The 16,379-nt window shown below is 44.8% G+C and overlaps 1 protein-coding gene across 1 annotated transcript in view; it reads left to right on the top strand.

Annotated features, from left to right (window-relative positions):
• The window catches only part of RAD51C (RAD51 paralog C), a 74,550-nt gene that overhangs the window by 21,407 nt on the left and 36,764 nt on the right, over positions 1–16,379 (top strand). Inside the window, exons 5-6 of the mRNA XM_070742689.1 lie at positions 2,136–2,267; positions 10,960–11,026. Of these exons, the coding sequence (XP_070598790.1) occupies positions 2,136–2,267; positions 10,960–11,026 (199 nt within the window). The remainder of the gene's footprint in view (positions 1–2,135; positions 2,268–10,959; positions 11,027–16,379) is intronic.

Below are 16,379 nucleotides of genomic sequence, written 5' to 3'. Positions count from 1 at the left end.
GAGGTTTGAGACTTCTATCCTTTTCGTCCTCTCAACCATGCCACTGCAAGAAATGAAAATGATAAATTATTTTCCCTCGACTAAATTTTTCCGGGTTCTTTGACTTATAATAACATGGCTGTCCATTTTCTCTGTTTTCTAGAAAGTGGACATGGTTTATACGTCCAGTCCCCTCCCTGCTCCCTGCCCCACCAACAGATGTGGCTTGCTGGCTTTCCCACTGACATTGGTTATGGGAAGCTGACGGGCGGTGCCTTGCCCAATGACTGTAGAATTCAGTTGTTTACTTTTTTTTCTTTTTAACGATTGTCATTTTAATTGGTTTCATTTCATTATTGTATTTTACATTCCTGTTTTCTGCTGCCCACCTAGCAGTTTGAAACCATGCAAATGCGAGTGGAAAAATAGGTACCACTTTGGCGGGAAGCTCACAGCAAGTCTGTATTTCTCCCCATGCTCTGCATTGCATTGTGATATCTGCATTGTGATATCTGCATTGCAGTGTGATGTATGCAGGGTTGGCGCAGCAGGTAGAGTGCTGTACTGCAGGCCACTGAAGCTGACTGTAGATCAGAAGGTCAGCGGTTCAAATCTCATCACCGGCTCAAGGTTGACTAAGCTTTCCATCCTTCCGAGGGGGGTAAAATGAGGACCCAGATTGTGGGGGCAATAGGCTGGCTCTGTTAAAAAGTGCTATTGCTAACATGTTGTAAGCCGCCCTGAGTCTAAGGAGAAGGGCGGCATAAAAATTGAATGAACGAATGAATGAATAAATAAATAAATAAATGCTGGCCACATGACTACAAGAAATGGTGATGAACACTGCGCCCTAGAGTCATACATGACTGAACATGGAAACCTTTAATAATAATTTAATAATTAATAATTTATTTGATTTGTATGCCGCCCCTCTCCGAAGACTTGGGGCGGCTCACAACAGTAATAAAACAATGTAACATTGAAACAAATCTAATATTGAAATAAAAAAATAAAATAAAAACGCCAGCAGTTAAAACCATACGACACATACCTACCAAACATAAAATATAAAAGCCTGGGGAAGATGTCTCAGTTCCCCCATGCCAGGCGATATAGGTGGGTCTTAAGTAATTTGTGAAAGACAAGGAGGGTGGGGGCCATTCTAATCTCCTGGGGGAGTTGATTTCAGAGGGCCGGGGCCGCCAAACGACATTGTTTGGTCGATGGGACCCGGAGAAGGCCAACTCTGTGGGACCTTATCGGCCACTGGGATTCGTGCGGTAGAAGGCGGTTCCGGAGGTATTCTGGTCCAAAGCTTTTTATTCCATTGTAAGCCCCTCATTCTCAAAGTGAGATGAGTGGCGTATGAATTTAATAAATAATACATACGTCGCAAGAGCACTTAGACTTATGTACTGCTCCATACTAGTCCTTTCCAGCCTTCTCTAAGCAGTTTACAGAGTTAGCCTCTTGCCCCCCACAATCTGGATACTTATTTTACCGGCCTTGGAAGGATGGAAGGCTGAGTCAATCTTGAGCTGCGTTTATTATGGGAACTCAGAACTGGATGATAAACAGCTGGATTTTTAAAATAGAATTCTATATCATCAGTAATATGACTGATATTTTTTTCTCATGCAAATTGAAAATTTTCTAAAACAAATCACCTATTTGCATAAAGGTTTTTTTCCCAAGGAGAATCCTCAAATTCAAGATTATCTAGTAACAAACCTCAGTATCTGTTCTGATCTAATACCCCGACCTCTTCTCATTTCCAGGTCATTCCAATGCACAATAACAGTCAGAACATCTGAGGATCGTGGGAGGCTTATTAAGATGCTACTGTTCTTGTTATTTGTTGTTTTTTTAAACATCTGATGGAGAATAAATTGCAGCCATTTCCTGTGAGAGTCATCATGGTTTTATAACTTGAAATTCTATAAATAGAAGAACAACTCAAAGGAGGCAAAGGGTTAATCCCTTTCAGATTAATCTATACTTCATTTTCCTCAACCATAACATGACAAGTAGCCCTTTGATTAATAATGAGGGATCCCTTGGGGGGGGGAATAATTTTATTTACAGGCATCGCAGCTTTTCTGATACAGATTTCTGTGGGAATGAAACGCTCTCTCTGTTTTATATCCGATCATTAGGTACAGTTGATTGTGATTGATGGAATTGCTTTTCCTTTCCGCCAAGACTTTGAAGACCTCTCGCTGCGAACGAGGCTTTTGAATGGCCTGGCCCAACAATTGATATGCATTGCAAATGACCATACGTTATCTGTAAGTTTGAAGAAAACTGGAGATTTGTGGCTAAGCCAGTAAATGGTACAGGTTGCCCTCGACTTATGACCTCAATTGAGCCCATACTTTCCATTGTTAAGTGAAACATTAAGTGAATTTACACCTATTTTACTACCTTTCTTGCTACAGTTGTTCAGTGCATCGCTGCATTTGTTAAATTAGTAAGACGGTTGTTAAATAAATCTGGTTTCCCCATTGCACCTTCTTGTCAGAAGGTCGCAAAAAGGGATCGCATGATCCTGAGACACTGCAGTGGTCGTAGATTTCAGTCCGTTGCCAAGTGTCTGAATTTTGATCACTTGACCACGAGGACACTGCAAAGATTGTAAATGACAAAAATGGTCATAAATTACTTTTTTTCAGAGCCATTGTAACTTCAGTCAATAAACTGTTGTAAGTCGAGGACTACCAGTATACTTTTGTGACACTCGTAGTGACTAAACACTCAAACAGAAAACTCAGCGTGCTAACACTGCAATATTTTTTTTAACATGTTATATAAACATATCAATAGTGGTTAAGCCATAATTTCTATCTTAATAGATTAAAACCAGTTATTTATTCAACTGCGCATGATTCAACAAACAATAGCTTGACATAATGCAAATCCATCTCTTCCTTTGTTCTTCTAAAGCTCATATTGTACGTGTTTTAAGTGGGTTAAGGATGTCATGCCTTTTAATGGTCATTGTCTTTTCATAGAATCATAGAATTGGAAGGGACCTCCAGGGTCATCGGGTCTAACCCCCTGCTCAATGCAGGATTCACTAAAGCATCCCAGAAAGATGACTGTCCAGTCTCTGTTTGAAGACCTCCAGGGAAGGCGAGCCCACCACCTCCTGTGGCAAACTGTTCCACTGGTTTATCACCCTTACTGTTAGAAATTTTTTTCTAATATCTAATCTAAATCTTCTCCCTTACAGTTTCATCCCATTGTTTCTAGTCCTTCCATGTGCTAATGAGAACAATGCTGATCCCTCTGCTCTGTGACAGCGCTTCAGATATTTGTAGACAGCTATCAAGTCTCCTCTCAGTCGTCTCCTTTGGAGACTAAACATCCCTAGATCCTTTAGCCGTTCCTCACAGGACATGGTTTCCAGACCACTCACCATCCTTGTAACTCTCCTTTGAACTTGCTTTAGTTTATTAATGTGCTTTTTAAATTGGGCCCCCCGGAACTGAACACAGTATTCCAAGTGTGGTCGTACCAAAGTACAGTAGAGAGGAATAATTACTTCACGTGAGCGAGATTCTATGCTCCTCTTTTTATAAACAGTGATTAAGTCACCAGGTTAGAAGCCAGGAGATGGTTAAGTTCTAGTTCCACCTTTGGCGTGAAAGCTGATGGGTGTCTTTGGGCCAAGAAGGTTGAGGATTCTAGAAGAGCGGTGTTGGTGTGGTGTTGAGAATGCAGTATTGCAGGCTAACTCTGCCCACAGCCAGGAGTTCAATCCTTACTGACTCAAGATGGGATCAGCCTGTTCGCACTGCAATGTTTTGTGTTCGCACACAAACCTCCCTTAATGCAATTCTGCTTCCACCCATGTTCAGTAGCTATAATCCGCCTAAAACACAGCTGAGGAGCCGATCAGCTGTGCTTCAGGTGAAGGAATTAGCATATAAATCTGGGGGAGGTCAAGAGGACCCTTTTTCAAACAGCAGCAGAGGAAAATATTTACAAGCAGTAAAACATTCAGGAAAAAAGAATTTTAAAAAAGATGGCACCCACGGATCAGCACCTGCTAAACTGGATCCGTGACACCATTGTGACATCACCAGTGGGTCGCTACCGGTTCAGGCAATCTGATCCGAACCAGTAGGAACTCATCCCTGCTTCAGAGGTAGATAAAATGAGGAACCAGCTTTTTGGGGGCAAAACCGTTTAGAGGAAGTTATAAAACACTGAAGCAATATATAAATTTCTGTGCTGTTTATTTTATTTATTTATTTATTTATTAGAGGTTTTTTTAATGCCGCCCTTCTCCTTAGACTCAGGGCAACTTACAATACCCTGTTTCCCCGATAGTAAGACACCCCCGATTGTAAGACGTATCGGGGGTTTCAGGGGTTTCGGCTAATATAAGCCGTACCCCGAAAGTAAGACATATGTCTTACTTTCGGGGAAACATGGGGGTATTGCCGCCTCCCTCTCATCTAGCTGCGCGCCGCCTCCTGCCCACGTCCGCACCGTCCTCCTCTCCATACGTCGCCGCGTCTGCCACCTCCCTCTGATCTTAATGAGCGCCACCTCCTGCCCACTTCCGCGCCGCCCCCCTCCATACGTCACCGTGTCTAAATGTTAATTTTATGGTTAAAACAAAAAATTCGACAATTTTTTTCCAATATAAGACATACCCCGAAAGTAAGACATAGTGGGGCTTTTGGGGATAAAAAGAAAGTAAGACACTGTCTTACTTTCGGGGAAACACGGTATGTTAGCAATAGCTCTTTTTAACAGAGCCAGCCTATTGCCCCCACAATCCGAGTCCTTATTTTACCCCCCTCGGAAGGATGGAAGGCTGAGTCGACCTTGAGCCGGTGATGAGATTTGAACCGCTGACCTGCAGATCTAGCAGTCAGCTTTAGTGGCCTACAGTACTGCACTCTACGCCACCTCGGCTCTATTGCTAGTCCCACTTTAGGAATGAAAGTCAGTTGGGTGTCACATATACTCAACCCAACCCACCTCACCGGGTTGTTGTTGTGGGGAAAATAGGAGGAAGGGGGAATATTGTGTGTATTCGCTGCCTTGAGTTATTTATAAAATAATAGAAACATAGAAGACTGACGGCAGAAAAAGACCTCCTGGTCCATCTAGTCTGCCCTTATACTATTTCCTGTAGTTTATCTTACAATGGATATATGTTTATCCCAGGCATGTTTAAATTCAGTTACTGTGGATTTACCAACCACGTCTGCTGGAAGTTTGTTCCAAGGATCTACTACTCTTCCAGTGAAATAATATTTTCTCACGTTGCTTTTGATCTTTCCCCCAACTAACCTCAGATTGTACCTCCTTGTTCTTCGGTTCACTTTCCTATTAAAAACACTTCCCTCCTGGACCTTATTTAACCCTTTAACATATTTAAATCTTTCGATCATGTCCCCCTTTTCCTTCTGTCCTCCAGACTATACAGATTGAGTTCATTAAGTCTTTCCTGATACGTTTTATGCTTAAGACCTTCCACCATTCTTGTAGCACGTCTTTGGACCCGTTCAATTTTGTCAATATCTTTTTGTAGGTGAGGTCTCCAGAACTGAACACAGTATTCCAAATGTGGTCTCACCAGCATTCTATATAATGGGATCACAATCTCCCTCTTCCTGCTTGTCATACCTCTAGCTATGCAGCCAAGCATCCTACTTGCTTTTCCTACTGCCCGACCACACTGCTAGGTAGGTAGATAGAACTAGGTAGGTAGGTAGATAGAACTGAAGAAGCTTTTTGGATGAGAAGCAAAATATCTTCAAGGCAAAATAAAGTCCAGTTGCTTTTGGAAAAAGCACCCAAAAGACAGACAGACCTATAGATAAATACATAAGGCGGAATCTTGTGAAGAGAAATCAAGTCTTGCTGAGAGACAATGTGGAAGAAATTTCTTTCATCGCCTTTGTTGCTGCATCCTTTGACCTCGGCCTGAAGATGCTGCAGATATATCTGGCTTCACGCCAATGGATGACACGATGACATGCTTGAGCTACAGCTATTTATAGGTGGGGTTTTTCCAGCCTGTTCCAGAATGAAGCTTAGGCATATTCTGGAATGTTACTTATTTCCTGTTCCCAGGTAACATAGCTCTTCCTTAAGCTGTGATTCTGTATGTACGCTGGGATTTTTCTTTCCTTTTTTTATTGCTGGGCTGCTAAAAATAAGCCTCTCCATGTGTTTTTGCTCAGATAGTGTTAGAAGACAACACAGAACAGCCCTAACAGATCAGTCTGTGAGCCTAAAATGTTACTTCCCAAGCTGGCTAAACAAGATGCCGATGGAAAGCCTTACATAGTACATTACAGCAATAACCCCCAGCTAAGAATATTCAGAGGCATCCCAGCTTCATCCATATTTTTATCTGAAGGAGTCAACTTATTCTCCAAAGCGTCTGTGAGGAGGACAAGAAGCAATGGGTGGAAACTAAACAAGGAGAGAAGCAACCTAGAACTAAGGAGGAATTTCCTGACCGAACAAGTAATCAGTGGAACAATTTGCCTCTGGAAGTTAGGTAGTTAGTTAGTTGATTGATTGGACTTTTATGTCGCCCCCTCCAAGGACTCGGGGTGGCTTACAACATATAAAATAACAATATATCACATCCTGAATCTAATCAATAATTAATAATCTAAAACCCAAAGACTGTAAAAACACTCATACCCATTCAATCCACGAACTCACATAACTTTTGTTGGTCAGGGGCAGAAGTCTAATAGCCCCAAACCTGGTGACATAAATGAGTCTTGAGACTCTTACGGAAGGCAAGGAGGATGGGGCCAGGGCAAACCTCTAGGGGGAGCTGATTCAAGAGGGCCAGGGCCCCTACAGAGAAGACTCTTCCCCTAAGCCCTGCCAAGCAACATTGTCTAATTCAGCGTTTCCCAACCGGTGTGCCGCGGCACACTAGTGTGCCGCGAGACATCGTCAGGTGTGCCGCGGCAAGAGGCGGCGGAGGAGAGTGGGCGGATCGGGCGGGCAATGGGGCAGGGCGGAGAAGCCAGGGGCGCGTTTGGCCGGAGGCACCTACTGCCGCACCTCCCTGCCCCTGCCTCCCCACGGTGCCTCCGGCCAAACGCGCCCCTGGCTTCTCCGCCCTGCCCCATTGCCCGCCCGATCCGCCCACTCTCCTCCGCCGCCGCCTCCTGCCTTGGGGCGAGCAATCCGGGAGTCCGGGACTGTGTGGCTTTGCGCCATGAAGAGAAAACGGCCGACTTTTCCCTGCTGCCGTTTTCTCTTCATGGCGCAAAGCCACACAGTCCCAGACTCCCGGATCGCTCGCTTCTCCGGTCAGCAAAGCCACCTGCCCAGGAAAGCGCCGCGCTGGCCGGAGAAGCGAGCGATCCGGGAGTCCGGGACTGTGTGGCTTTGCGCCATGAAGAGAAAACGGCAGCAGGGAAAAGTCGGCCGTTTTCTCTTCATGGCGCAAAGCCACACAGTCCCGGACTCCCGGATCGCTCGCTTCTCCGGCCAGCGCGGCGCTTTCCTGGGCAGATGGCTTTGCTGACCGGAGAAGCGAGCGATCCGGGAGTCCGGGACTGTGTGGCTTTGCGCCATGAAGAGAAAACGGCCGACTTTTCCCTGCTGCCGTTTTCTCTTCATGGCGCAAAGCCACACAGTCCCGGACTCCCGGATCGCTCGCTTCTCCGGTCAGCAAAGCCATCTGCCCAGGAAAGCGCCGCGCTGGCCGGAGAAGCAAGCAATCCGGGAGTCCGGGACTGTGTGGCTTTCGGCCGGGCTAACGGGAGGCGGCGTGAGGCCGGGCGCTGGGGACGTCTGGGAGGGCGAGGAGGCTGATGGCTGCTGCGCACTCCACTCTCTCTCCGGCTCTCTCTCGCTCTTTCTTTTTCTCTCGGTTGCTGGCGTGGTGAACGAGAGAGAAAGAGAGAGAGAGAAAAAGGAGGGGAGAGAGAATGAGAGAAAGAAAGCAAGAGAAAGAGAGGGAAAGAAAGCAAGAGAGAGAGAGAAAGAAAGGGGGGAAGGAGGGAGAGGGAAAGACATAGAGGGAGGGAAGGAGGGAGAGAGAAAGAGAGCAAAAAAGAGAGAAAGAAAGAAAGAGGGATGGAGAGAAAGAAGGGAAGGAAGGAAGAGAGAGAAAGAGGGAGGGAGAAATAGAGTGAAATGGAGGAAGAGATATTTTTTTTGTCCAAACTTTTCTTTAGCCCCCCCCCGCCCCCCCCTTCAGTGTTCCCCAGAATTTTGAAAACATGAATAATGTGCCGCGGCTCAAAAAAGGTTGGGAAACACTGGTCTAGTTGACGGGACCTGGAGAAGGCCGACTCTGTGGGTCCTGACCAGTTGCTGGGGCTCATGCAGCAGAAGGCAGTTCTACAGATATTCTGGTCCAATGCCATGTATTTATTTATTCATTCATTCATTCATTCATTCATTCATTCATTCATTCATTCATTCATTCATTCATTCATTCATGGCAGCTTACAACATGTTAGCAATAGCACTTTTTTAACAGAGCCAGCCTATTGCCCCCACAATCCGGGTCCTCATTTGACCCACCTCGGAAGGATGGAAGGCTGAGTCAACCTTGAGCCGGTGATGAGATTTGAACCGCTAACCTTCAGATCTACAGTCAGCTTCAGTGGCCTGCAGAGTGTTGGAGAGATGTGGATATGTCTGGGTAGTCCCATGTCTGCTCGCATGGCTGCATTTTGCACAATTTGTAGTTTCCAAACACTCTTCAAAGGTAGCTGCATGTAGAGAGCATTGCAGTTGTCGAACCTTGAGGTGATAAGGGCATAGGTGACTGAGCAGAGACTCCCTGTCCAGATAGGGCCGCAACTGGTGCACCAGGCGAATCTGGCCAAACGCCCCCCTCACCACAGACAACAAATGATGTTCCAAAGTCAGCTGTGGATCGAGGAGGACGCCCAAGTTGCGGACCCTCTCTGAGGGGGTCAGAAGTTCACCCCCCAGGGTAATGGACGGATGGATGGAAGTGTCCTTGGGGGGAGAACCCACAGCCACTCCATCTTGTTGGGGTTGAGTTTGAGTCTGTAGACACCCATCCAGACCTTAACAGCCTCCAGACACCAGCACATTACTTCCACTGCTTCACTGAGTGGACATGGGATGGAGATGTATAACTGAGTGACATCGGTATACTGATGGTAACTCACCCCGTATGCTTGGATGATCTCACCCAGCGGTTTCATGTAAATATTAAACGGGGGAGAGGACCGACCCCTGAGGAACCCCACAAGGGAGGGACCTCGGGGTCGACCTCTGTCCTCCTGCCAATATCGACTGCGACGGACCAGAGAGGTAGGAGGAGAACCACCGTAAAACGGTGCTTCCCACTCCCAACCCCTCCAATCAGCGCAGAAGGATACCATGGTCGAGGGTATCAAAAGCTGCTGAGATGTCAAGGAGGACCAGGATAGAGGATAAATCCCTATCCCGGGCCTGCCAGAGATCATCCATCAGTGTGACTAAAGCAGTTTCCATGCTGTAGCCAGGCCTGAATCCTGATTGTTGAGGGCCTAGATAATCGGTTTCATCCAAGGACCGTTGGAGCTGGCAGCTTGCAGATCAGATGCCTCCTCACTGTCCAACTCGGGTGTCAGCTACGTCTGTAAGTTGATGACTATCTGAATTATTACTAGTGAAAGTGGCTATTCCACATCTTCCTGTGGCAGAGCTGGGCAAATTGTGGCTCTCCCAAAGTTGATGAAGACCAACTCCATAAGCCTCGAGAGCAAGACCAGTAATCAGAGACAAAGGGAGCTATAGTCTAACCCCGGGTTCTCCAACCTTGGTAACTTTAAGACTTCTGGACTTCCACTCCCAGAATTCTGGGAGTTGAGGTCCACAAATCTTAAAGTTGCCAAGGTTGGAGATCCCTGGTCTAACTTGGGGATTCTCATTCTTGAAAACTTGAAGATATGTGAACCTCAACTCCCATGTTGGTGTTCTGCTCCAGCTAAGAACGCATCAAACACACAATTTGTTCGAACTTATTTTAATCAATAACCGACTACTAAGTAGAGGTCCCACACACACAAACTTAAAGGCAGTCTTTTATTTATTATTTTATTTATTTATTCAATTTTTATGCCGCCCTTCTCCTTAGACTCAGGGCGGCTTACAGTATGTTAGCAATAGCACTTTTTTAACAGAGCTAGGCTATTTCCCCCACAATCCGGGTCCTCATTTTACCCACCTCGGAAGGATGGAAGGCTGAGTCAACCTTGAGCCGGTGATGAGATCTGAACCACTGACCTTCAGATCTACAGTCGGCTTCAGGGGCCTGCAGTATAGCACTCTACCTGCTGCGCCCAACTATTAATTAATCATCATTAACAGTTGGCATAAGTACAGAAAGTCTTAAGTTACAGAATAACAATTCATCTTTGATAGCTCACCAAGTTTGGCAAAATGCCTAGAAATTGACTTCGGTAAACAAACCAAAGCAGATAAGCAGAGCAGAGGTTTTCCAGACAGGAAGCAACACAAGGAACACATGAATTTCACAACACTGTTTCCTGCAGCCTTACAACTGCCTCTGCTTTCCTTAAGTAGACTAGGGGAGTGGCCAATTATCCCCAAGTCTTACTCCCGAGGAGACCTCCTCTGGAGTAACCACTCCTGCCTTTTGGCAGGCTCTGCGTGCTTATTCATCAAGAAGAGGAGAAGCTTCTTCCTCATCACTGCTATGAGGTGCTGGAGGTTCCCAAGGCCCTGGCTGAACCTCTGCCTCTGGCACTGAGTCCTTGCTGTCCGACTCGGGTGCCAGCTGCACAGGCCATTGGTGCATCACCACATTGGTCTTCTGTTGAACGGGATCCACTGACAGCTGCACGGGCTGCTGGCGGGCCACAACAGTTGGCTGGAGAATCCACACTTCAAGTTGCTATGGTTGAAAAACACTGGTCTAACTGCTTTTATTTTGCAGTAACTATCAGCACTAATTTATTTGACCTAGATTCTCTTCTTTTTTGCTTCTTTCAGGTCGTGTTGACCAATCAGATGACCACACGCTTTGAACAAAATCATTCTTCTTTAGTACCTGCCTTAGGTAAGTAAGCATTTCTACTTCCTGATATTTTACTTTCTCTCACACATGAGCAGAAAGTAGAGCGATGGTCAATCTTGTTTCCCCAAATAATTCTTTCTGAAGGTATATTCACACAGAGAACATTTTAACTTCTCAAAACCCACCTTTGTCGTCAGGCATGGGGGAACTGAGATATTTCCCCCGGGCCTATATAATTTATGTATGGTATGTTTGTAGGTATGTCTTTTTAATAATGGGGTTTTTAAAATATTTTAAATTGTAAATTATTAGATTTGTCATGAACTGTTTTATTGTGTTGTGAGCCACCCCGAGTCTACGGAGAGGGGCGGCATACAAATCTAATAAATAAATAAATAAATATAGGGACTAAAAGTTCCTTGCTTATAATTGTGATTTGCCACAACCTTAGCTGTGATTTCATCTACTGCCTACAGCCCATTCACTGGCTTCATTGTTTTTTGCATATGGTGCTTTGGAAAGTAAAAGAAAGAGGGTGGGAGTGTCAACCCATTTTCCAAAGTACCGGAAGGCAGGACGAAAAAACAATGGATGGAAACTAATCAAGGAGAGAAGCAATCTAGAACTAAGGAGAAATTTCCTGGCAGGGAGAATAAATCCTGTCCTATCCTATACATGGAATTACTTGGCCCCAGAAGTTGTGGGTGAGTCATTCCTGGAGACTTTTAAGAAGAGACTGGGCAGAAATTTGTCTAAAATTGTATAGGGCAGTGATGGCGAACCGGTGCGTGTACACACCAGAGCCCCGGAAGCCCGAAGACCAGTCTTTGGAGTTCCAATGCTTCACACATGCCGGAGCTGGCCAGCTGGCCTTTGACTTTCTGGTACATGCAAAGACCATCTGGCGCGCTGGAAACCAAAAACAGCTGGTGATGGCATGCATGCCCACAGAGAGGGTTCTGTATGGCACTCATGCCACTAGATTCACCATAATGGGTATAGGGTCTCCTGGTTGAGCAGGGGGTTGGACTAGAAGACCTCCGAGGTCCCTTCCAACTCTGCTAGTCCTTACAAGCTGATGTAATAATATCTTGGCTAGTTTTAAGGGGTCCCAAGAGTTTTAGTTATTTTTATAGCCAATTTCCAAAAATTGTGGTCACAGGAACTCTAGAACAGGGGTAGGCAAAGTTGGCTCTTCTACGACATGTGGACTTCAACTCCCAGAAATCCTGAGCTAGCATGATTGGCTCAGGAATTCTGGGAGTTGAAGTCCACATGTCATAGAAGAGCCAACTTTGACTACCCTTACTCTAGAATATCAATTTTAACAGTGAAGCTGCTAGCTTACATGGCACATTCCTATCTATCTATCTATCTATCTATCTATCTATCTATCTATCTATCTATCTATCTATCTATCTATCAGATTTGTATGCTGCCCCTCTCTGTAGACTCGGGGCGGCTAACAACAATAATAATACAATGTAAACAAATCTAATATTTAAATTAATTTAAAAAACCCCAATTTAAGAAACCAATCATACATACTGACATACCATGCATAAATTTTATAAGCCTAGGGGGAGGGGAAAGTCTCAATTCCCCCATGCCTGACGACAGAGGTGGGCTTACGAAAGGCAAGGAGGGTGGGGGCAACTCTGATATCTGGGGGAGTTGGTTCCAAAGGGTCGGGGCCGCCTCAGAGAAGGCTCTTCCCCTGGGTCCCGCCAAATTCTTGATATGCAAACATCCCTAGAAATACCAAACGGGCATCCTAGGAGGACCAAATTGACCGGTGTAACAGATCTCTAAGAAATAAATCACAACCCCCTCCCCTTCAAGCAATAAGAGCAATCCATGATTGTTTGCTAGCCAGCATCTCTTCCCCTCATTTTCTAAAGTCCCTCACAGTTACAGATGCACTCTGGCTAAAGACACTGTTATTTATTTCTTTATATCGGCCCGAAGGGATGAATGATTGATGGATGGATGTGTCTAATTTTGGGGTTTTATTGATTGAACATTGTTTTTATTGTTGTACGCCGCCCTGAGTCCATTTTGGAGAAGGGCGGCTTATAAATCTAATACATTAAAATAAATTAAATTATTAAATTTATATGCTGCCCGTTTCCCCAGTAGGCAAGATAAAGATACCGAAGGTAATAAAATACGAAGAATTTTCTGTGCCGACATGAGATCTCCTGAATCAAACTCTGGAGTTAAGAGCCGGGGAAGCCAAAGGGAGCCCAAATAAAAGATTTACAGAAAGCTCTGTTTCTCTCCCCCCCCCTCACCCACCCCCCAACTGCTTCCTGCCAAGCAAATCTCTTCTTTTCTTTTTAAGCAAAGCGTCCTTTGAGGTGAACTTGACTGCTGGGGACTTCCTGAACACTTCCATTTAATTTTCTTGGCAGCTCCTTGGGTGGTTTGCTTGGGATTTGTTGAGTTTATAGCCTGTGATTCCCTGATGTTCTTCCATCTATCCCAGTTCTTGCCAGATCCGACCCCGTTTAGTTTTCTGAGAACAGTCCGTACTCCAGCAGATCTTCAAATGCAAATGTGTTGAACTCTCGTCCAGACAATCCTTTGCTTTTGCATCCACCGATCGTCTAAAAAGGATTATTTGGGTGGCACCCGTGTTATAACTCTTTGCTTATTTATTTATTTATTTATTTGATTTGATTTGATTTGATTTGATTTGTATGCCGCCCCTCTCCGTAGACTCGGGGCAGCTCACAACACAATAAAAACAATTCCTGACAAATCTAATAATTTACAATTTAAAATATAAAATAGTTTAAAAAAACCCATTTTTAAGCAGACATACCTACAAACATACCATACATAAATTATATAGGCCCGGGGGAGATATCTCAGTTCCCCCATGCCTGACGACAAAGGTGGGTTTTAAGGAGTTTGCGAAAGGCAAGGAGGGGAGGGGCAGTTCTAATCTCTGGGGGGAGCTGGTTCCAGAGAGTCGGGGCCGCCACAGCGAAGGCTCTTCCCCTGGGGCCCGCCAACCGACATTGTTTAGTTGACGGGACCTGGAGAAGGCCAACTCTGTGGGACCTAATCGGTCGCTGGGATTCGTGCAGCAGAAGGCGGTCTCGGAGATATTCTGGTCCGATGCCATGAAGGGCTTTATAGGTCATAACCAACACTTTGAATTGTGACCGGAAATTGATCGGCAGCCAATGCAGACTGCGGAGTGTTGGTGTGACATGGGCATACCTGGGGGAGCCCATGACTGCTCTCACAGCTGCATTCTGCACGATCTGAAGTTTCCAAACACTTTTCAAAGATAGCCCCATGTAGAGAGCGTTACAGTAGTCGAACCTCGAGGTGATGAGGGTGTGAGTGACTGTGAGCAGTGAGTCCCGGTCCAAATTGCTTGGGTTGTTTTTTCCCTTCCTCATCCCTGCCCTCTGCCTTTGAGAGCCATTCTTAGGTGTCTTGGCTGCTTTTCTGCATCACTGCTGCTAGGAATGTATACACAGAAGTGGGCTGCTAAGGTAGAACGGTGACGTGTGCTCACCCCCGTGGCTCTGAGTGCTAGCGGTGTCCAGCGCAATTATGCTACTGCACCTGGGCAGGTAGCAAAACCACACAGGGGCGCCTGTGGGTCCGTGCATGGTTTTGCTACCTGCTCAGGTGCAGTAGCATAATTGCGCTGGACTCCGCTAGCACTCAGAGCAATGGGGACGAGCACGCGTCACTGTTCCACCTTAGCAGCCCAACTCTATGTATACAGGAAATCTTCAACTTGCAGCAGTTTGTTTAGTGACCATTCAAAGTTACAGCAGCGCTGAAAAATTATGACTTTACGACCATTTTTCAGAATTACAACCTTTGCAACGTCCCCAGGATCATGTGATCAAAATTCAGATGCTTGGCAACTGGCTCATATTTATGACCTTCATTGTGTCCCAAGGTCATGTGATTCTGTTATGCGACCTTCTGTCAATGAAGGAAGCCAGATTCACTTAACAACTGTGTTACTAACTTAACAGCTGCAGGGATTTGCTTAACAACTGGCAAGGGAGGTCGCAAGGCACACTTAACAAATGTCTCACTTAACAACAGAAATTTTATGGCTTAGTTTTGGTCATAAGTCGAGCGCTAGCTGTATAGATAGTCATCACCTTACGACCACCATTGATCCCTGAATTTATGTTGCTAAGCGAGAAATTTGCTAAATGGGTTTTATGACTTTTCTAACCACCTTTGTTAAACAAATCCCTGCCATTTTAAAATTAGCAACATGGTTGTTAAGTGAATCTAGTTCCCCCCTCCCCCATTAACTTTGCTTGTCAGAAGGTTGAAAAAGCGGATCACATGACCCTGGGGACATAGCGACTGTCATAAATGTGGGTTAGTCGTCGTCCAAATGCAAATCAACATAATTTTGGGGATGATGCAGCGGTTGTAGCTGTGAAAAATGGTCATAAGTCACTTTTTTCAGTGCCATTGTAACTTTGTACAGTCACTAAATGAACTGTTGTAAGTTGAGGACTGCCTGTATTGTATTTAACTATAGCCACTGCTGGAGTTTATAGCAGCCTGAACTTTTATCATCATATATTTTTATTTATTTATTGTAGTTTTATTTGTTTGTTTGTTTGCTTCGTCAAGTACGTACTGGTAGTATACAAAGATATAATATTTTTTATTTGTTTATTTGTTTGTTTGTTTGTTTATTTATTTATTTATTTATTTATTTATTTATTGGATTTGTATGCCACCCCTCTCCGCAGACTCGGGGCGACTAACAACAATGATAAAAAAACAGCATGTAACAATACAATTTAATAAAACAACTAAAACCCCTTATTATAAAAAAACAAGCATACACACAAACATACCATACATAACTTGTAATAATATTTATAATAAATATAATAATATTTATATACATGTTACTAGTAAAAAAAAAGAAAAAATATTCTATTTTGGGGGAGTCATTTTAAAGGGGCTCCTTCCCTTTGATTAGAAGAGGCCCAGATTTGGAGGTGTGTGTTGCTTTTCCCAAAGGGGCAAAGATCTGAGTCTTCGGAGAGGGGCGGCATACAGATCTAATAAACTATAATTATAACTTAAGCCTTGTTAGGACAATGATAGCAGAGCCATTCTTTCAAAATAGCTCTTGCATTCCTCCTGCCTCTCAATCGCACACAGGTTCCCTTGATGGTGGGGCCAGGGGCAGCTGTGCAAAGGCCCTTAATGTGCGCTCAGCAGTTCGTCTGTCCGCTTGGCAGAGACGAGAGATAAATTGAACACAATCAAAAGTGCAGCCCTTGGAGGACTCCGGATTGGAAGTGCGGCATGCAGATTCAAAGAAAAAAAATAAACATACCTTGCTTTCAAACGCTGACCTATTGTCTCCTGCCCTGCCTTC

The sequence above is a fragment of the Erythrolamprus reginae genome, chromosome 1, assembly GCF_031021105.1.
Source record: "Erythrolamprus reginae isolate rEryReg1 chromosome 1, rEryReg1.hap1, whole genome shotgun sequence".
NCBI classification, from domain to species: Eukaryota; Metazoa; Chordata; class Lepidosauria; order Squamata; family Dipsadidae; genus Erythrolamprus; species Erythrolamprus reginae.
Note: the sequence above shows the minus strand (reverse complement) of the source record. Positions and strands in the feature narration are given on the sequence as shown.